This window comes from Pleurodeles waltl, chromosome 6 (assembly GCF_031143425.1).
Source record: "Pleurodeles waltl isolate 20211129_DDA chromosome 6, aPleWal1.hap1.20221129, whole genome shotgun sequence".
Classification (NCBI taxonomy): Eukaryota; Metazoa; Chordata; class Amphibia; order Caudata; family Salamandridae; genus Pleurodeles; species Pleurodeles waltl.
The window spans coordinates 1,062,581,545-1,062,602,874 of NC_090445.1; the positions used below are offsets into that span (position 1 = coordinate 1,062,581,545).

The 21,330-nt window shown below is 45.8% G+C and overlaps 1 protein-coding gene across 4 annotated transcripts in view; it reads left to right on the forward strand.

Annotated features, from left to right (window-relative positions):
• SH2D5 (SH2 domain containing 5) overlaps positions 1-21,330 on the forward strand; it is a 195,693-nt gene that overhangs the window by 126,880 nt on the left and 47,483 nt on the right. For all 4 annotated transcript variants that reach the window (XM_069240028.1, XM_069240032.1, XM_069240027.1 and 1 more), the window contains one exon: positions 12,919-13,196. In XM_069240028.1, coding sequence (XP_069096129.1) covers positions 13,119-13,196 — 78 coding nt within the window. In that variant the 5' untranslated portion in view covers positions 12,919-13,118. The remainder of the gene's footprint in view (positions 1-12,918; positions 13,197-21,330) is intronic.

The window sequence follows — 21,330 nt, forward strand, 5'->3', positions numbered from 1 at the left end:
CTGTACGTCTGGCTCTCAAGGCCTTCCTCCCTTCCCTTCGTGGTCAGTCGGTACAGGTCCTAACGGACAATACTACCACGATGTGGTACATAAACAAGCAGGGAGGAGTGGGGTCGTACCTTCTCTGCAGAGAAGCTCTTCGACTATGGTCCTGGGCAAAGGACCATCGGATTTGCTTGATAGCAAACCATCTGGCCGGAGTCTTGAACGTGCGTGCGGACAGTCTCAGTCGCCACTTCTCGGCAGACCACGAGTGGCGTCTCCATCCAGATCAAGTCCGTTTAATCTTCCAGAAGTGGGGGTTTCCTCGGGTAGATCTGTTCGCCACTCGAGAGAACGCGCATTGTCCGTTGTTCTGCAGCCTTCAGTATCCGATGCAGGAAGCGTTGGGGGACGCGTTTCAAATGACCTGGTGCGGCCAGTTGCTTTACGCGTTTCCTCCCATACCCTTGATTCCTCGAGTATTGAGGAAGATTCGCCAAGACCGGGCTCTAGTAATCGTAATAGCTCCGGATTGGCCAAGGAGGGTGTGGTACTCCGACCTTCTCCAACTCTCAACGTGCCCGCCGCTCCGTCTCCCTTTCAGGGCAGACCTCCTCTCGCAGTCGCAGGGGCAGGTTCTACACCCCAACCTCCAGAGTCTGCACCTACATGCCTGGAGATTGAACGGGGCAACCTGAGTTCCTTCTCTCTCCCGCCTGAGGTAGTGGATGTTATATTAGCGGCCAGGCGACACTCCACTAAATCTATCTACGCTAATAGGTGGTCTAAATTTGTTGCGTGGTGTGGAGAGAGGCAGATTGATCCTTTACATGCTCATCTATCGGACGTTTTGTCTTTTGCTCTATCTCTGGCGCAGAAAGGTTGTGCAGTGGCTACCATTAAAGGTTATTTATCGGCCTTGTCAGCCTTCATATGTCTTCCAGACCAACCATCTTTATTTAAATCCCCTATTGTTATCAGATTCTTGAAAGGTCTTCTAAATCAATATCCTCCAAAGCCATTCGTTATGCCGCAATGGGATTTGTCCTTAGTCCTGACTTTCCTTATGGGGTCCCCTTTTGAACCTATGCATTCTTGCCCCTTGAGGTATTTGGTTTTAAAAACAGTCTTCCTGATAGCTATAACATCAGCAAGGAGAGTGAGTGAGTTGCAGGCCTTATCAGTAAAACCCCCTTATACAACTTTTTATGGGGATAAGGTGGTGTTGAGGACCAAGGCTGCTTTCCTCCCGAAGGTTGTTTCACCCTTCCATTTGGCTCAGGCAATTACTTTGTCCACGTTCTATCCTCCGCCTCATCCTTCCAAAGAGGAAGAAAGACTGCACCGTCTGGACCCAAAGAGAGCGTTGAGCTTCTTTATCGATAGAACAAAGGATTTCAGGCTGGACGATCAGCTGTTTGTTGGATACGTGGGCAAGAGGAGAGGAAAGGCAGTCCACAAGAGAACACTATCCAGGTGGGTTGTTCTTTGCATTAAAATATGTTACTCTTTGGCAAAGAAGGATCCTCCTGAGGGCATTAGAGCTCATTCCACCAGAGCTAAGTCGGCCACTTCGGCCTTAGCCAGAGGTGTTCCTGTGGTCGACATCTGCAAGGCCGCAACTTGGTCGTCCCTTCACACTTTTGCAAAACATTACTGTTTAGATTCTGAGGTTAGAAGGGACGGCCATTTTGCACGGTCAGTGCTGCAGGATTTCTTGGTTTGACCATTTAGGCACCCACCGCCGGGCGTGGTACTGCTTTGGGATTCTATTCATGAGGTGAGGAATCCACAGGTAGTTGTATCCATCAGAAGAACGAGTTACTTACCTTCGGTAGCGACTTTTCTGGTGGATACATTAGCTACCTGTGGATTCCTCACGGTCCCACCCGCCTCCCCGTTGCCTTTATGGTCTTGCCAAGTAATCCTTGAGTGCGCTCCTCTTGATCTTTGAGGGTGCAATAGATGTATATATATAATATATTTATATATATATGGGTATATGTGTATATATCTTTATGTATATACTTGGTGTGTGTATATATTTTAAAAGAGAGAGTTTTATATATATATATATGTACATAAAAAGATTTACAGTTATTCATACAATGTGGTGTATTTTTACAATATAATGGATGTTGCTTTGTTCTTTCATTGCATTGCCTGGTTGTTCTCATGCACGTAAAAAATGATTGGTACTGACGTCCGCACGTCGTCGAGGACCTCTTATTGCCTGTATGACGTCAGACGGCGTCGCGTGCGAGACAGTGACGTCCTCGTCGACGTGCAGAGACTAGTAAGAAGATTTCCGTCGAATGCTGGTGCCATGGGAGTATTCATGAGGTGAGGAATCCACAGGTAGCTAATGTATCCACCAGAAAAGTCGCTACCGAAGGTAAGTAACTCGTTCTTCAGGCTCATTCATCACCTTTCCTTCCCAGAGGTGGTGTCAGTAAATGATGGGATTAGCCCAGAGGCAGCATTGGTACACAATGCCATAGACCTAGTAAAGGTAAACAGGTAGGAGTTCCCTCATGGCAAAGGCTGATATTGAGTCTGCTTTCTGACTCCTCCCAGTGCTCCCTGACAGGTTTCACCTGCTATATTTCCAATACAATGTAGAGATGTATTTTGACAAGGCAATGCCAGTAGGCTGCTCAATATCCTGCTCATACTTTGAGCATTTCAGCACATTTCTGGAATGGGCTCTACATCGGTGGCACCTGCAGGGAGGCAAACTACACTACCTTGATGACTTCTTGTTCGTGGGGCAGGTGGGGACAAAGGAATACGGGGACACACTGAATGCTTTCCAAGACCTTACCAGGGAGTTAGGGTGCCTCTAGCAGCAGACAAGACAGTGGGTCAGATCACAAAGCTAGTGTTCCTAGGAACTGAGCTGGACTCAGTGGCCTGAACATCCAGGTTACCAGAGGACAAGGTCACAGAGAAAGGGTGGTGATTGAGTCAGTGTGCAGCAAAGACAAGGCAGTTGGCAAACTCAACTTCACGGTTCGGGCCATACCAGCTGGAAGGATGTTTGCAAGACGTTTAATCAGGCTGACAGTGGGCTTGCGAGAAAAACACCACCACGTTAGGCTGGGGGTAGGAGTAAAAAGGAACTTGACCATGTGGGATTTCTTTTTGGCCCGATTCAATGGATTCCTTATATGGAAGAAAGAATGGTAACAGCCAAACAGATAGTCCTGTTCACTGATGCGACTGGCGGCCATAGTTTTGGGGCAATACTGGGAAGTGAGAGGTGCACAGGGCAGTGGCCGGGGAGATGGCATGAACTGGGCGTGACCAGGAATATCACTTTTCTCAAATTATTCCCCATAGTAGTGGCCCTGACAGTTTGGAAGGACAGGATGAAGGATATGAAAATTACACTGTGGTCTGATAACCAGGGGTTGGTGCAGGCAATAAACGGGGGTATGACCAGCTGCCCTGATATACTGAGATTGTTGAGGTGTACGGTTACGTTGCTGCTAGAGTTGAACCTTGACATTAGGTGTGGTATGGCCTGGGAGTGGAGAACTCACTGACGGATGCGCTCTCTTGTTCCCTGATGAGCAGGTTCAGAAGGCTAGTACCACACGCCGAACAAAAAATGACACCTTTTTCATAGGGACTTGTGGGAGCTGGCAAAATGGACCTATCAGTTCTCATCAAGCAGGCCCTTGCACCCTGGACCCACCACAGCAAGGTGTTACAACAAATATATGAACACACAGATGCAGGTGGGGGGGGTTGAAGTAACTGAGAGACCCAGGAGCCATGGCTAGAGCATTGGAGTGCTTCATCGAATGGGCCTACTTAAAGAAAAGTACAAAATCCTGGGCTTAAGCTCATCTAGCGGTAGTGGCCTATTTCTCTACACTGAGAACAGACAAGGACCCCACAGCCTTGCATTACATCAGGACATCCATAAAAGGGTGGAAGATCCTACAAGGTAAGAGGCAGGACACAAGGAGGCCTACAAATCTTGGCAAACTGACCCAGGTGGTGGACGCCCTTGAGGGAATGGTGGACAACCCCTCTGAGTTTACCTTGTTCAAAGCGACCTTCACTACAGCATTCTTTGGGGCATTCAGGGTAGGTGAGCTAGTAGCCCCAGTTAAGAAGGATGCAGGCTCTGTATGCCCGCAAGTGGAGGACGTCCGATCAGGAGTGGAAATGCTTGAACTGCTACTTGGGAGATCCAAAATGAACCAGACTGGCAAGTGGACATGGGTGCAACTTCACTGCATCGAGGTTCCCAGATACTACCCTGTTTGATGCCTCCTCAACTACTTGGCAGTGCGGCATACTGGGTGGGGGTGTTCTTCATGCATGATAATGGGGAACTGTTGAGCAGATTTCAGTTCACAGCGGTAATACACAGAGCCTTGGGGTAGTTGGGCCTCCCACCCTCCATATTTTGTTTCCACTTGTTTAGGATGGGGCAGCCAAAACAGCAGCGCAGCATGGGATGCCCAAGGCCGGAATTAAGGAAATGGGCAGATAATGCAAAAGCTATGTGAGGCCTCAACTGCTGTAACCAAATGGTGGGGGGCATGTTCTGAGAAAAGCTGATGGATGTGTAGTGACTTTGACAGGGGCCTGGCCCAGGTATGTTTGGGTGGTCAGGCACTTATTTATACATAGGAAGTGGGTGTGGTGGACCCACAGGGGTCTCAAACAAGCTGGGCAGCTGGAACCTATGAACATGAAGTGGTGGGGCTACTCTGGGATGAGCTTGGAACAACTTGCAGTGACACTGGGCAAACTATGAGCATCAGCTTCAAGGTACCTTGACATTTTAATTATACATTTGGCAGGCAACGACCTCATACAGTTGGGAAGAACAGACCTACATGACTTGCAGCTTAGGCTAATGGAGGTGGCGAGATCGTTTGGCATCCCCACATTAATTTGTTTGGAGATCATTCCCAGGCTCACATGGCTGGGGGCCTTATCCAACTGAGCAGTTGACAACACCAGGAGAAAGCTGAATATCGCAGTCAACAACTTTTGCAAGGCCAACGGCCTGGAAAGCAGCACATGCCCAGCATTGTACGCATCCCATGGAGTGCACCTGCCAGAGGAGGGGATGAGAGTGTTCTGGTCTAACTTATGGGTAGCCGTGGTGATGGCGGGGTGCGTATTACAAAAATATATATAATTAAAGAAATGAATGACCCCAAAAGACACAAAAGGTGAGCTGTCTGGAGACATGAGCCTCTCACACTGCATAGCAGTATGGCAGAGGACATTTGTTGGCAAGGCATTGTGCCAAAGGAAGACTTAGGTCAGTGTAAGTGGGGCTGACGGGCAGCCGAGACCCACTAGATGGATGGCCGGGCACAAAAAACTCACAGACAAGGTTGAGTTTACAGCAATAAAAAGCTACCTCCCTCACAAGAAGAAATAAACCAACAGCAACTTGATGATTCCCAAAAGCGGCATGTATGACTGTATTAACCCTGATTTATGACCTGTGAAATGTGTGTGATTTATGACCTGCCACTTTCAGATGATTTATTATACTGTCACAATGATTGATGATGTCTCAACATTCTATAACACGGTGAATTTGATTTACGGCCTGTAATATTGATTTATGACAGGGCAGTGTGGTAATGCATGCTAACTAAATGCGTCCATGTTATTCCCACAAATTAACAAGGAAACATGTCTCAGGTGATCAATGTATTTAATTGTCGATGTAAATGTGATATGATGCACATGCGTGGCCTGTAGTGGGCACGTGCAAGGGTCACAGCAGAGGCCACCCCCAAAGGTGGCCTCGAGGGCCGGTGCCATAACAACTGCCAGAGACCCGCAAGGACCAGTTTGAATGGTCCTGGGCCGCTTTGGCGGCCCTATCAAAAGGGGGGTGACCCCCCCCCATCCCCATGCACGAGAGGCGAGTGCGTCAACCACACTATGGTTGGTGCAAAAGGTTTTGGGCCAGTGGGCACGCGGTGATTTTTGAATCCTTAATGAGGGGGACATAGCATACACTCCACAAGGACAGTGGGGATTATAAAGCCCCTTGCATATTCTGCCATCCAAGGAAGCAGGGGAAGTGCGCCGATGCCAAGATTCACCCACCCACACCCAACATCAGCACCTGTTGCAGTGCTTGCAGTAAAAGGGGGAGATCTGTTTGTTAAGCATGCTCACGGCAAGGCGGTGTGCCAAAGGAAGGGGGGAGTAAGTGGAGCACGGCATTTACAGTCCACACCCGCCAGACGGACGGCCAGCCACAAAAAAACTCACACACAAGGTAACAAGCTGAGCCTAAAACAGCAGTAGAAATAAACCAACAGAAACTTGATGACCCCCAAAAGTGGAGTGTATGATTGCATTAACAACAAAAAAAGGCGTCATAAAGGACGACAAGAAGATGACAGGACTGGGTGGACAGAAGACAGCCCTGATGTATGATCTGTCAAACGCGTGTCATATATGACCTGACACTTTCAGATGATTTATGATACTGTCACAGTGATTGATGTCTCAGCGTCTTAATGCAATGCGAATTTGCTTTATGGCCCTGTCAGATTGATTCATGACCGTGCAGTGTGGTCATGCATGCAAAATAAAATGCGACCATGTTTTTCCCACAAGTTAACAAGGAAACAAGTCTCATGTGATCAACTTCTTTAATTGTTGATGTAAATGTGATGTGATGCGCGGCCTGGACTGGGCCAAGTGCCGGGGTTATCAAGCTGGTGCCAAGTTTTTGTGATTGGGAGGGCGTGTTGGTGTGTTACAGCAGGGGTTAAATGTATATGGTGGGGAACAGAAGGAGGCTGGTAGGGTGTTAAGAACAGCTATTGCAACACCTTAAAAGTGAGCAGAACAATTTTAAACTGAAACGCTGGAGCAGAGGTAAAGGGACGTTGCTGTGCACAGGACTTAATACAGAGAACTTTGTGAGCCCCTCTGAAGATTGGCGCCCTGGGCTTGGGCCCAACTCGTCCATGACAAAAGCTGGCCCTGCCTAGGAGCAATGAGAAGGGCCGTAAGAAAGACTGGCCCTGTGGGTTATTATATTGCTCAAATCACTTTCCTTCCAGGCTGCTTTGTGCATTGAATGCAGCTGGCTGTATGACACGTTCAACTTTCTACCGAGTTCATTCTTTCGTGTTCTCTATCTGCTTTCAATAAGAGTGCTGTGCACTGTCCATTAAGTGTGCATCACATGTTCCATCTTTTAGGCCGCCTCGCTCTATGAAGCAAATCACATGGTTTCGCCAACAATTGTTTCTTTAGACCTTGAGAGGTCCCCCTTATAAAATGTTGACAGTCACGAACATATCAGTAACTTCCAATTACTTCTGACTGGAGAAGCAGTGAAATCCGACCATTGTGTGTTGAATGCTATTTTCGCTTGGACAAGCATGTGCAGCCTAATGTGCTCACATGTGGGAATATCGCCACCTTGTGGCTAGGTGCGACCCCTATTGTTTAGATAAAACGGGTCTACCATTGAAACGCCATGTTTAATCCTCACTTTTAAAGTTCCAGCTTGTGTCAAGATACCATATTACACCTAAAAGTCTTACAGGGATGGGGCATGTCGCGGGGCGAACCCCAAAACGTGTTATCAGTTTTTAATGTCCCAAATAATTTTGGGGACAAATCGTGCCAGTTGGGGATTTGTAGAGATATTTGGTCAGTAAAGGAAGAAAGATTTAAACACCAGTGTCAGGGGGCTGTTTGATGGATAACGTCTCAGGGCAAGTTTTTTAAACATAAAATAACAAACGATACATTCTAAAACCTAGTAGCTTTAGTGTAAACTCAAATAGTGTCTTTTAAAGGACTTTTTTTTGGCCAGCAACAAAGACTGAAACGTGAGCTAAATTTCTAATAACTTGGGGGGCTATTAATAAAAGAAGCAAAAATACTGGCCTGCACGTACATTACCTTCTATCTAGAATTCACAAATGTTCACCAAAGTACGCATGTAAAGCTGCACCAGACGCTAATTTCTAGGTTTCCACCTACGAAGGTCATGTGACATACCCATCGGGATTCTATTCCCACCTTGCAGAGTTCGCCATAGCAGAGAACTCTGCACAGGGAGGCTAGAATCCCCTCAGCAAAGACGCTTTTTTTAAATGCAAGTAAAATAATTTCTTCTTGGAGAAAATCTTTCACCTGCACCGCCACCAGATCTGGAGTGATTCATTCCCCTTTCTGTCCTAGAAAAGCATTTACACCAGCGTTCAGGTAGAGTAAAAATCCTAACGATTTCAGTATTGAAAAGAGAATGAAAGGAGTTTGTGAAAGCCTACAAGGTTCACGCTTGTGAAAATGCCCAAACTTCCAAGGCTCACCACACCTTAGGATACCAGTTTTCCTATGCTTTCAGTGTGGTTTGAGTGTGGTTTGTGGGTGCCGAGAACTATACACTTGTGGCAGAGATTTCTGCACACTAAAATAGATTTACTTTCCAGAAATTCCTTTCTGAATTAATGGCAGGCTTAAACAGGTAAATGATTTGTAAACTTATAATTATGCCTGAATTCACAATTATAAATGAGAGCCCTGTTTTTTATTAGGGTCCAGCCTGGGAGTGCATGCGCATGGGCATGCGTTTTGTATGCAAGAAGCTATTGTGATCAGTAAAGGGCTTGGAGCCCCCCTATCGCTCACCATTTGTTGGTTTGCGTGGCACTCTTCTTTACAGCCTCGTAATTCGTCAAGGCATGTCTGTCATCATTTCCGTTCCTTGGTGTGGAGCAGGGATCAAGCAGTAATTGTTTTCAACATAATTAGTGCCCGTGCTCTGCTCCTAATGTGATCAGGGTACTATTTTGTTCTAAATTTGAGTGCCCCGCAAACAGAAGGCTTGTGACTGGCAAACACATGCCCAGCAGGCACAAAATTGCAAAGTTTAATTTTTAAAGCTAACTTTATTTTATTTGGCTAAGTCGTCTTTTCTCAGTTTCCACTTGTGTTATTTGTTTGTTTGTTTTTGCTGATGGGCGCTGTTGTCAAAACATGACAATTAACTTGTTCTAAATATGCGAATGCTTGTTAGGTCTGGCATTAGCAAAGACTTTTTGACTTTACCAAAATTATATATGTAATATATTTACTTTTAGGGCCTTTCAGCCGGGTCCCTCCACCCATTGATCTGTTATTGTGTCATTCACATTGTTCTTCTGCACAGTACACCCTACTGCATGGGGTGCTGAATTAGCCCACTTTAGCCACTGGATAACTTCACAGTGAGTGACAACATTCTGCTCTTTAACCAGAAGCACATTCTTACACAAAGTAGTTCCCTTCAGTTCCAGAGACTACTATAGAAATGCATGTTTTTTGAGACCCAAAAATATTAAGCTTTTAATTAATACTTTTTTTTATATTGCCGTGGGTATGGCAGCTCCACCATCAATAAAGTTTTACAAGAACCATGACAAAATAAAACAAGCATTGACAAAGCCAAACGACTGGCAGCCAACACCAGAACTACTGTATTGAAACAGACGTTTTACAGTTTCTTAGCACTCTAAGAGGGTGCAACAATTTTGCCACTTCAGAGCAGTGTCACTGACAGATAATAATTTCACGAATCAAAACATTAATCAATGTATTGGCATTGGAAGGGTGAAGGTTGAGTGAAATTTACTGGGATTATAATCTTTCACTTCAGTTCACACATCTCTGAAGCAAGTCTATAAATCACTGAGCTTTTTTACTGGCTGTATTGCCAGGTTGTGGTTTCCTTTTGAAGGCTTGAATTTAGAGCACTAGACCCTCATTCTGAATAGCCTGTAATTCCAGGTTTAGCCAGTAACAGGAGGTACTTGCCAGACTGGAAATTCTGAGGAATTGAGTAGTGTCATCTGTAGTATTACGTCACATGAAATAGCGGATGGTTCTGAATTAAAATTCACAGGGTCAAACCATAAGGAATGTGTTCCTGAAAAATGTCTTAGAATTTCCCAATTACATGCAGAACCTGGTTGAAAAAGCATTTCCATTTTCCCCCCTTTCCATTGCGAATAAATTGTGATCCCACAGTAATTCTGCATTTTACAGTTACAAGCAGTTGCGGTAATTTCACAACAGAATTAGTGAATCAGCGGTCCTTCAACTTCCAACTAAGAAGGCTCTCTGATCTCCATAGTTTTACCAGCTCTGGTTTCTTCTCTTAGTTTAGAATATGATGCTTTTTGGATGTTGTTAAAGCAGTAAGATTTTATTTAGTGATACAGTGGGAATTTTTGAAAGCCCAATAAAAGGGGGTAAGTCCTCTTTGTCAGCTTTGGACCATTGGATTAAAGACACAATCATATTTGTTTATAGAAATGCAGGGTGTAACCTCCGAGCAGATGTTAAGGTTTGACTTCAAGAGGGGTAGCTGCTTCATGCACAGAATGGGGTGATGTCCCAATCTCAGACATTTGTGCAGCAGCTACTTGGCAAATCCTTTCACGTTTGTGAGTCGCTAGAGGTGAAATTTACCCACAGTTCTCAGTTGCTGTTTGGTACAAGTGTGTTGCATCCTGTGGTGTACCCTAATTTCTTCTTCTCGCAGGTTTATGTAGTATGGATTTGAAAAGATTTTGAAGCAGATAGTAACAAATTATGAAGCATGATTCCTGTTTTCTGCATGTTTTTCTTCAAATAAATTATTTGATTTGGCATTCCTGCAGTAGTTAGGAACTGAACAAGGAGCGTCAAAAATCAAAATCCCTTTCCCCCACCCAATACTTTAAGAGGAAGACACAGAGAGCTTGATGTAATCAGGATATTTCTAGAGCAAGGCTTTCCAACCTTTTCTATAGTGAGAGCTACTTCTGATCAATGAAAATAGTCCCGAGCTACTAATGACTTATCATTGTTAAAGTAGTGACCACAATAGATATGACCACAATAGTGACCACACCTTGCAGGATCATAGTAGTGACCACCCAAGTGTATATAGCAAATTAAACTATACTTACGTATATATACTTTCCTTCATAATGTTGAGGTTGTCAATATTCGGAATACCTAAATATATTATGATAGAATACCGACCACCCCAACGCAGAAGACAGGGCTACCAACATAAAAAGCCTCCATGTGATGAATGAAATATCAACAGCAACAAGTGGCCAGTGGCACAAACAGCTAACATACTAACAGCTATATAACTCCCGAACACACATGAATTATCATTCAAATAGCAGCTTTACATTGAAATACGTTTTTTAATTTGTATAAATTTTTTTCAAATATCAGGATACCACTCTCTCAAATTACACAATTTTCAATCAAATATACCCCTTTTCCTTTTAAGCAAAAACACTCCAAGAACATCTGTGTTTTTAACACCCTATATGCCTGAAAGAGTGGGGCTTGCAAAATGACAAATTTCCATGTCACTTTGTAAATAGAGAGGGGAGGACAGGTGATTATATTTCAAAGCCTGAAGGTTGTCACAGTGTCGAATTTTCCATATTGTTGACTTGACAGTAAAGCTAAAACAATAAGAGGTGGGCAAGCCATAGAATTAATGGGACTGGCCAAGTCAGAGCTGAGACAGGGGACCAGCTTCACCTTAAGAGCAAAAACACATGCTGAGCCGGCAACAAATGTCACACGGTCCATACATTTTTCACTTTCATTCTGCCTCCATGTGGCTAACTGCCTTGTCTTTCTTGTTCGATGTTTCCGATTTCTCGCTCCTCCTCCTTTTCTGCTTCTCCCGCTGCCTCTCTTTCTTCTTCTCTCACTCTTTCTTCTTTTTCTAGCTGGCAGCGTCGGCTGACCCTTCCGTGACTCTGGGCAAATCACAGGGACGCAGAGGCCCGTTTACTTTCTTTCCCCGCTTCTGCCTTCGCGACCTCCTGAGACCATGCTTAGTATGGGCGGTGCCGGTGGTCCTTAATGGCAACCCAGGTGCAGCAGTGCCCTTATTGCTGCTAATGAAAGCCCCTCACTGATGGTGTCTCAGTTACATGTCACTGCAGGCAATGCGTGCAGCGAAAACGTGTCCAAATATGGTGCTCGGCGTTGTTATGCCCCTTTTCCCTTCAATAGTTAATAAGCAGACCTAATGTTTTTCCAAACATATACGCCTGAGGAAACGTATTGTCTCATAACCGCAAGGGTGTCATGTTAAGTGATTCACCCTGTCTGAGCCCACGGGCTCCCTGCATGAGCAGGGACAGGTTTTTTAGATGAATTTAATAATTTGGAAATGAATTAAGAAGAATTTTGGCTGAATGGATAGAAATCCTGTCCCTGGGCTGCGTCTGCTCTTGTTGTAGGCTTGGTTTTGCACCGTCTTACCTTTTCCTGGTGTACAGGAAAGTTGAAGGGTTGAATCAGGACACAACGCCCTGGCGTGTAGGGGTGAGGGGTCGCTACCGTAACGTTGGGGGTGCAGGTGAGGTGCAATGTAAGAGTTATGTGTACAAGCGTACTGCGATAGCATGTTGCTGTGGGTGAGCAGATAGGTGAATCGGCCGAGCTGTGTTTTGGCCTCTGAACAAGAGGTGAGGCAGATCACATATTAGATGCTTTTAAATAGTTGACTGTGGCACCTTAGCGCTGCTCCTGTGTAATAGCAGCAGGTGGTGTGTATGTTAAGACAAGGGTAAATTGGCAGAGCTTTGCTATTTGAGGATTGGCCGCGCCTGTGTGCGCCTCCGTGCGTGCGACATGTGTCTATAATGGTGTCTGCCTTTCCGTACGTCTTGCTGCACTGGGCGAACCCAGCAGCAGTGCCAGAGAGCCCGGAGAAAGTATGTTCCCATGGCCCGACCTTACGCCTATTTGTAACAATTTACTTGACGCCTGATAATTCTTATCCGAATGTTCAAATCCTGCTTGTACACCTACGGCAGGTAAACCACAGAGAAAACGTGTGTGTAGATAATCATAAAAGTTGCATAACTGAGTTTAAACGCTTTGGTCTTGTCCTTCTCTTTTCAGTCACCAGGCCCAGGCGATTTGCGATATCTAGGGAGTCGTGATATCTAAAAGGTCGCGTGACGTCGAAGCTGCCGTAGGACGTGGAGGCAGTTGCGTGATGTCAAAGGAGTCGTGTGACGTCTACAGAGTCGTGATGTTGAAGTAGTCGCTTGACGTCGACGCAGCTGAGGGATGTTGAAGTAATCGCTTCACGCTGTACGATGAGGAAGAAGGCTGGAAGTGAGTGCAACGGGAAGGGCCCCCTTCCAAAGGCCAGGGTCGTCACCAAGTTTACAGAGGTATGTGCCCGTGGCATGTGGATTCATAGGATCACAGAGTCGGCCTGTGCCTGAACCAATTTCTTGGTATTCTCAGTTCAGATTTCATACTGCCCTTCGCTCAAAACCACCATCGCAGCTGGAAGAAATGAAATCCTGAATGGCAGTCTCAGTTCAGTATAGCTGACAAGTATAGAATAGGCGCGGAGTCACGCTTCGCCTTCTGTCCTATGATTAGAGGGACTGGTGCATCTGAAAGGCCAATCAGTACTGCTGTTGAACCGCGTGCTACTTGCAGGGCGGTACAGCCGCTGCATTGTCAGACGCCTTTTATTAGGTCCATATGGTATAACCGAGTCAGACAAGTCAGGTGTTCCAGGCGAGTTCAGGTCCACGCTGGGCCGCATTATTAGGCCAACAGTTACAGCTTTGTAGGAGGCTTTTTAGATATGTATTTAGCGGCCTGATTTAGCGAAAGGTGGCAACAGGCATCAAACAAGCATTGGCAAAGCCAATAGCTCTCACCTATGCGAGAGCCACTGGCTGTGCCATTGTGTTTTAACTTCCAGCTGCTATTCAGCATGGCTAATAGTGACGTAAAGGGAATTGGAGTGTAAATGTAAAATGTAAATTAGCACTTGTATAGCGCACTACTCACCCGTTAGGGTCTCAAGGCGCTGTACTCATACCGCTATGGAACCCCTCCTGGCTTTTCCCTGTGAGGCGCCCACTCCTGAGCACCCCCAGGGTGAAGCCAGGCATCCAAGCGCTGTTGGGGCCGTTGTGGAGATTAAGCAAGCTATTGCCCAGAGTTGCAGAGTGGGACCCATGAATTAGATTAGGCACCGAGGCGAGAGTTATCTGGTCAAGGGGAATTGAGCCCAAGACCTGCCGAAGCGGGACTTGAACCCTGGTCTTGAGCCAGATCTCTGCTTCAGGGTCTGCCGCTCTAACCATTGAGCCACACTTCTCCACGAGTGGAGTGGCGAAGAGTGGCGCAGAGTTGAAAGAGTTGAGGGGAGTGGAGTACAGTGGTGTAGAGTGGAGTGGCACAGAATGGAGTGGCATGGAGTGTCAGAATGGAGTATCATAGAAAGGAATGGTGTAGAGTGGAGTAGCGTAGACTGGATTCACAGAGTAAAGTTGAGATGAGTGTCGTAGAGTGAAGGAGAATGGAGTGGCGTAGAGTGTCAGAGGAGAGTGTTATGGAGTGGCATAGGGTGAGGTGTGTAGAGGGGAGTAGAGATGGAGTAGAGTGTTATGGAGTGGCTTAAAGTAAAGTGGCATAGATAAACTGGTATACAGTATCATAGACTAATGAAGTATAGTTGTGGAGTGGCATAGAGTGGAGTAGTGTCATAGATTGTGATGGGGTGGCATAGAGTGGAGTAGCGTGTAGAGTGGAGCAGTGTAGAGTGGCGTGGAATGGGATAGAGTGGAGTGTGGGTGAGTAGAGTGTCTTGTACTGTCAGAATGCAGTAGTGATGTGTAGTATAGTAGAGTAAAATGGCGTAGAGTCTAGTAAAGTGGCATGGACTTTCGTAGAGTGGCATAGAGTGGAGTAGTGTTGTAGAGTGAACTAGGGTGTCAGATTGGCATGGGTTAGAATGGTGTATAGTGGATCAGAGTGGAGTGGTGTAGAGGGGAGTTAAGTGGAGTGGCGTAGTGTCGTAATGATTTCTGGGAGTTTTAATGTTGGCTTGTTACAATTAGACTAACCCAGTGATTTGTAAAAGCGAAGCACATGACTGAAACATGGCGTCAGTTGAGTAGCAAGGATGTGATGACCCGGGGGCAAGCAAGAAAAAGGGCAATTTTGACTGCTTTTGGGGACTGTGCTGCCGCAGGTCCACCCAAAAACAGCAGACCTGTTCTTCTCACTAGTTAAGCTTGCCTAGTTAGTGTATATCCTAAGTGGTTTGGAGACACCCTCCGCATAACCAGGATCCAGAGCGGAAGCAGCCATATTGGATGAAGGAATCTCCAGCCTACCTTAGGTAATAGTTCTACCATGGTGAGTGGCAAAGTTAACGCCAGGAAACATTATTATGAAAATGTTAGTGGATGTTCAGGAAAATAAACGTTTGATGCCTTTAACATACTAGAATATTCCAAATGCCACATTGGGGACATTACTATATACCCTCACTTCGAGGACTTCCATACACCAACATCTGTTAGCCTGCTTGCGGCTTAGATTGAGGGTCAGTGGAGATTTTCCACCAAAAGGAGAGGAAATCCAAAACACTAACAGACTACCCTAAATATCACAGATTTCTAACCTCTGCCTTGGAGTAGGTTGAAAGCCCACTATTGGGTGGGAAGGGAACCTACAAACCAACCTCAAAATCGGGCTGAAAGTGGCCAAATGATGTGGATGGACTCTTGTTTGCGTGTTATTTTCAGCTTCTATTTTGTATTTATTTTTATGATTCAACCCTGCCAGCGAGATGTAGTCATAGCTTTTGCGTCTTAAAAGATCCCAGTGTTGGAGAGTTGGAATCCAGTGCGTCACAAATTTGTACACCTTTATGGGTCTTGTAGTGGTAATTTACATACTTGTCATGGAGCTATAATCTGATTACTTTAAAGTCCTGGCATTTGTTCACTTATGATACCGCTTTTTAGGCAGACTGGTCCTTGACTCCTGGCCGGAATATCTCTGCAGTGTTTACGTGTTCCTGGTGTATTTTACTGCAACCTTCCAGCTTGTGCGAGTACTTAATTGTCAACAGAACTATGGTGAAGTGTGTACACCTTCAGGAATCCGAAGTCCTGCGACCCCTGATGACAGGCTGCGCAGGAGGCAATTGCAAGAATGTGAGAAAGAACAGAATGTTTCTTGCTTTAGAGCAGACCAGAGGGCAACTATTAACCGAACGAGCGTGTTATTAGCCTGCATATTATAACAAGTTCAGAGTGCTTGGAAATCCGGACAAAAGCGCTGTCACTTCTATATGCTCTGCAGTCTGTCCTCATCCATTGCGAGGTTTTCAACCCGTGTCTGAGACAGAGAAGTGCTAGTCACCAAATTCACACCATGTGCCAAGCTTGAGTGGAGCCTGGCTTGGTCCTAAGAGCCCAATTGCGGGCCATTTAAAGACAAATTATGTGAGTGTGCAACAGGTGACACGATAAGGATCAATTCATTTCAAAATGTATTTATTTTTTGACATTTCTTAGTGTTTCTAAGTATTTTTTTAACACATACGATTAGATTGCTGCATAATGTTCTAGTTGGTAAAATGTCTAATTTATATAACAAATAGAAATATGTATTTAAGATTTCCCTGAGGAATTGTCACAAATGATACAAGAGGCAGCTTTATTTCATTGTGAAATTAAAGATAGGAGCCAGGATGAGTAAAACGTTTTGCTCAAGATCTCACGTTTTTAGGTCGAGCCTAGGCAGTGCGCATGTGCTGTCTCTAGAGATGTTGTAATCTACATCTGTGGGCTTGCACCACGCCCATCTCACGCCCCCATCACTTATATTCATTCCTTAGTCTGCCTTTCAAAATTTCCTTAATTTCGTAGGTAAATGCTTTTACTTGTCTCGCATTTAGGCTGCTTTGTTACCACCTTGGAGACTGACCCAAGTATATGGATTATTGCACGATTGCCCATGTACATTAATGTGGCACACTACTTTTTCCTTTTGCCTCGCTGCTTCGCTCTGCAAGGCCGTATGTTGTTTCTTCCTCTTCCTTGTTTTGGGCATGTAGCTGTTTCTTTGTTGTGTCTGCACACAAAGGCTGCAAGCAGGAGGAGGATTCCTTATTTTTATTTTTTTATTTTTTAAAGTTTCATATAGCGCAAAATCAGTCAAAGGAGCGCTTTACATGAGTACGTGAAGTTACATACATCGCAAACTCGATCTGAGGAGCGCTTTATATGACTAGCACTGACAAGTTTAGCAGTTGAAAAATATACAAACTGGAGTTTTTAAATCATAAAAAACACAGAAATCCTCAGGAAAAAAACAGACATCCTCAACGTGGCTCTCTCGCCACAGCAGGAGAGCCTATATTACAATATTCACTGTACTATGGAAACTCGCCCCGTAATACTCTTTTTGTGTAGGTCCTCTCTTGGTCACCACAGTAGGTTGGGGGATCCCAAAATAGTAACCTTTCCCGTCATTCAATGTCTTTAAGTTCTCTCATAGTCTGAACGTTTGTTTTACAGCTGGGAGTAATTTGTATTTTAAGGGCCTTGTTTGTAATAGTATTGCCTTAGGCTGCTTCCTGTCACTTGAGATATCTCACTGCGGTATGAAGTCACACTGCATCAGCTATGCAGCACCCAAGTGTCGCCTCATAACTCCCCAGAAGTCTCTCTGTGCACGTCCATTATGCCTCGCTGAGATCACAGCCAGTGTCCTGAATCGGGCTATCAGCTTCCCCTGCTCAGGGACTCCCCGCCCAGGCACTACCCTCCTTGTCAGGCTAATGTATCCATGTGAAGCACAGTACCTCTCAGGGTATTTGGGGCCCGAGAGTGACCCACGGAGGACAAGGCAGATGAGAGACGGGGCAACAGGCAATCAAAGTATGTCCATGGGTGGTGGTGGAGGGAAGGGCACCACCAGGCCCTCTCCAAACTCAGCAGCCTCTCCACTCTTGAAGATAGGGCCGTTCCTAAAGTCTCTGTACTCCCTCAGGTCCACAGAACGTTGGCCCGGGCCGGCGCACCCTCATCTCCATTCTCAAGATCCAATTTTGCCACGCCGAAATGCCCCAGGACTACCCCTCCAGGTCCGTGGCACGGCTCTCTCCCCTCTCCACCCGGCAACACCATCCAGTGTGTAGTCAAGTCTCTGCCTCAGGCACCCACTGTGCCTCAAAGGCTCGCCGAGGCTCATCTCCTTCACCCTCACCTCCGTAGACCTCCTCTTCTCCGCATATACCCGTTTGGTGAGGTGGGTAACGTTGCAGCAGGCCCCTTGGTCTTGGCCACCTTGTCACACAGTGGCAACCTCCCTCAGTGTAGTCCGCTCACTCGCGTCTCGCACTAGCAGGGGATAGGGAGTCCGAAACAAGTTACAAGCAGGATGAGCGATCTGCAATCACCCGGGGAACTCAGGCGTCGCAGATTAACATTGTAAAGGGCGGATTATTGGCTGGATAATTAGAGCATTTGAGTTAGGAACATAAGGCCAGATGTAGCAAAAAAGCAAATTGCAACTTGCAATTTGCGAGTCCGTGCAACTCGCAAATTGCAAGTCGCAATTCGCTATGCAGAAAGGTGTCTCAGACACCTTCTGCAACTCGCAATGGGGTCGCAAAGACCCACCTCATTAATATTAATGAGGTGGGTCGCAGTTTGCGACCCCATTGCGAGTATGGGCACTCACGGGGATGGTGGCCTGCTGGAGACAGCAGACCACCATGTCCGTGACTGCATTTTAATAAAGCAGTTTTTTTTTTCTATCTGCAGCCCGTTTTCCTTAAAGGAAAACGAGCTGCACTTAGAAAAAATACCGAAACCTTTTGTTTCGGTATTTTTCAGAGCAGGCAGTGGTCTATAGGACCACTACCTGCTCTGAAAAATTATTTTTGTTTCCATTCACAAAGGGGAAGGGGTCCTATGGGGACCCCTTCCCATTTGCGACTGGGTTACCATCCACTTCAAGTGGATGGTAACTGCGATTAAGCGGTCGCAAATGAAATTGCATAGCATTGCGAGTTGCAAATACGAAGGGAACACCCCTTCCTATTTGCGAGTCGGAAATGCATTTTGCGAGTCGGATCCGAGTCGCAAAATGCATTTCTGCATAGCGGAGAGGCTTTTGCACCTCGCAAATGGCGTTTTTCGCCGTTTGCGAGGCGCAAACCCTTTCCTACATCGGGCCCATGGAGCTTCCTCACATTGCAACCGTCATGGTCTGCACGAAGCCACATCCCACATCACAAAATTGTTGCTGGAATTATTCCGATTGTAGGTTGAATGATCTGTTTTATTATCATAGCCTCTCTGTAGTTTTAACCTAATATTTGTTCCCTTTAGTTGCCTCAGTGGTTGGGCAGACGAACTGTTGAGCTCAAGTCATGTCCCATCAGTAGCTAAGCTGTGCAAGCTCCCTGGCACACACCCCTTGTACATATGTACCAGAATGCTTGTGGAGGCTAGTAACTGAGTGAACTAAAGGGCAGGCTACATTAGGCAGACGTAGCTGTCTGCCGTCAGCGCTAATGAATTCCAAACTATCAAAGACAAGGAGTTTGGTGAACGGTGATATTGTGCATTCAAAACATTGTTTGTTGCAGATCAAGCGTCTACAACGTCTTTCTGATTTACAATTTCAAGCGTATGCAATAATGGTGCCACCCAGTGCCGTAACGAAACTTGAGGGGGGCCCCCACTCCGAACTCACTCAGGAGCTCTCAGGCTAGTGTAGTGTACTGAGGGGGTCATCAGGAGCTCAGATCCCGCCCCCCCTCTGGGACTATGGGGACCTTTGTTACGCCAGTGCCTACTTTGTATATTGTAGGCAAGTCTGATTCGTTGGCTTTGCAGTTTTTTCTGACCAAGGTCCCCCATTTTTTTAAATGGATTGAATGCCATGCCTTTCTTCTAGGATTTGGGTCAGTCACTGGTTACTGGTTGTATCTCTGATGGGTACTGTCACCCACCTCTTACCCGAGGCTTCTGGTGCTATTGGCACTCCATTTGAATCATCACATACCTCCTTTATGGCTTTGACACGCCAGAGGTAGCAAGGCCAAACAGTCAAGGCTTATTCCATGAGCTGATAATAAGTTTGAAATTCATATACAGTGAGAAAAGTAATTACACAAACATTCTCAATTTACAGTAACTGCTTTTATTTTACAAAAGGCTTTAGTTACAAGTAGGTAAAGCCGAGCAGTTAAAACTAAGCACAACAAGGGAAACCAAAAAGGTCCATGCATGTCCCAGAGCTAATATTTGACCCTGAAAATGTCTGTATCGCTTAGGTAATTTGAATCACGAGCACAATCATTGACAGCATGCTAAAGTTTATTGTTCTGCCTTACGGGTAGCACAGGGGACTATGCCACATAAGTTAATTGAAATTCAAGCAATTCATTTCTCACAGTGAATATCCTCAGCTATTTCTGTGGCTGCCTTGCAGTTCGTCTTGAAACTCTAAGCTCACGTTGGTTGCTCATTAGACCTGAGCTACTGCACCTGTAAGAACACTTTACTCAAGTAGTCCACAAGCTAAAACAGAACCGGATGCCAGCCCACAAGTTTAAGGGGATGCGACTGGTTATCATAAATTGAACTAGACAGTGGGGCATATTTCCAAAAAAGGCGTTGCATCAGCTATGATGCGCCACTTTTCTTGAGCTTCCCTGCACCCCCCATCACCAAGGTGGTAACATATTTACAGTACAGCCCATGGCGCACGTTAGCACAATAATGTCAACATTTTTGACGCTATTGTGGCACATTGGTTGACTAGCGCCAAACATTTATGGTGCTAGTCCAGCAATGTGTGGGGAGGCCCATTGGAAACAATGGGAGCGTCACTTTAACGCCTGCCTTGGATAAGCGTTAAAAATGACAGGAAAAATGGTGCAGTGAAACCTCATAATTTTCACTGTGCCATTTTTCTGAGCCTCTCAACAGGGCAACGCCCCCCTTGCATACATTATGCCTGGGGCAGGCATAATGTCGTGTTAGGGGATACAAAGTGGTTCAATGCTTGCATTGTGCTACTTTGTAAATCTGGCGCGGGGAAAAGGCCTTCTTGACGCTGCCTTAGCGTAAAAAACTATGACGGTAGGGCGTCTAGTTCTTTATGCATGGTTAATGGGGCATTGAGAAAGTCTGGTTTACGGTGAAGTGGCAGATTGGACAGATTTCAGAAAGATTACTAAGGCTGCAATAGGTCTGACATCCAAGTTCAGGGCATAATAGTGCAGCATTTTGTGATTGACGGTCAGTCTAAATGTTCTGAAGGACCACCCATGAAACTGGGGGCTACTCTTTGAATCAGTTCTCTCCTGGGTGGAGATGAGTAGAGCACAGTTTAGGATTTGGATCTGTCTGATCTTTAAATCACTATTTCTCTGGAACCATATGTCATAGGGTGATAGGTCAGACATTTACAGAATTATGGCCATCAGCCTCAGTCAGCAGAGCAAAGATGTGATCCTCTCTGTTA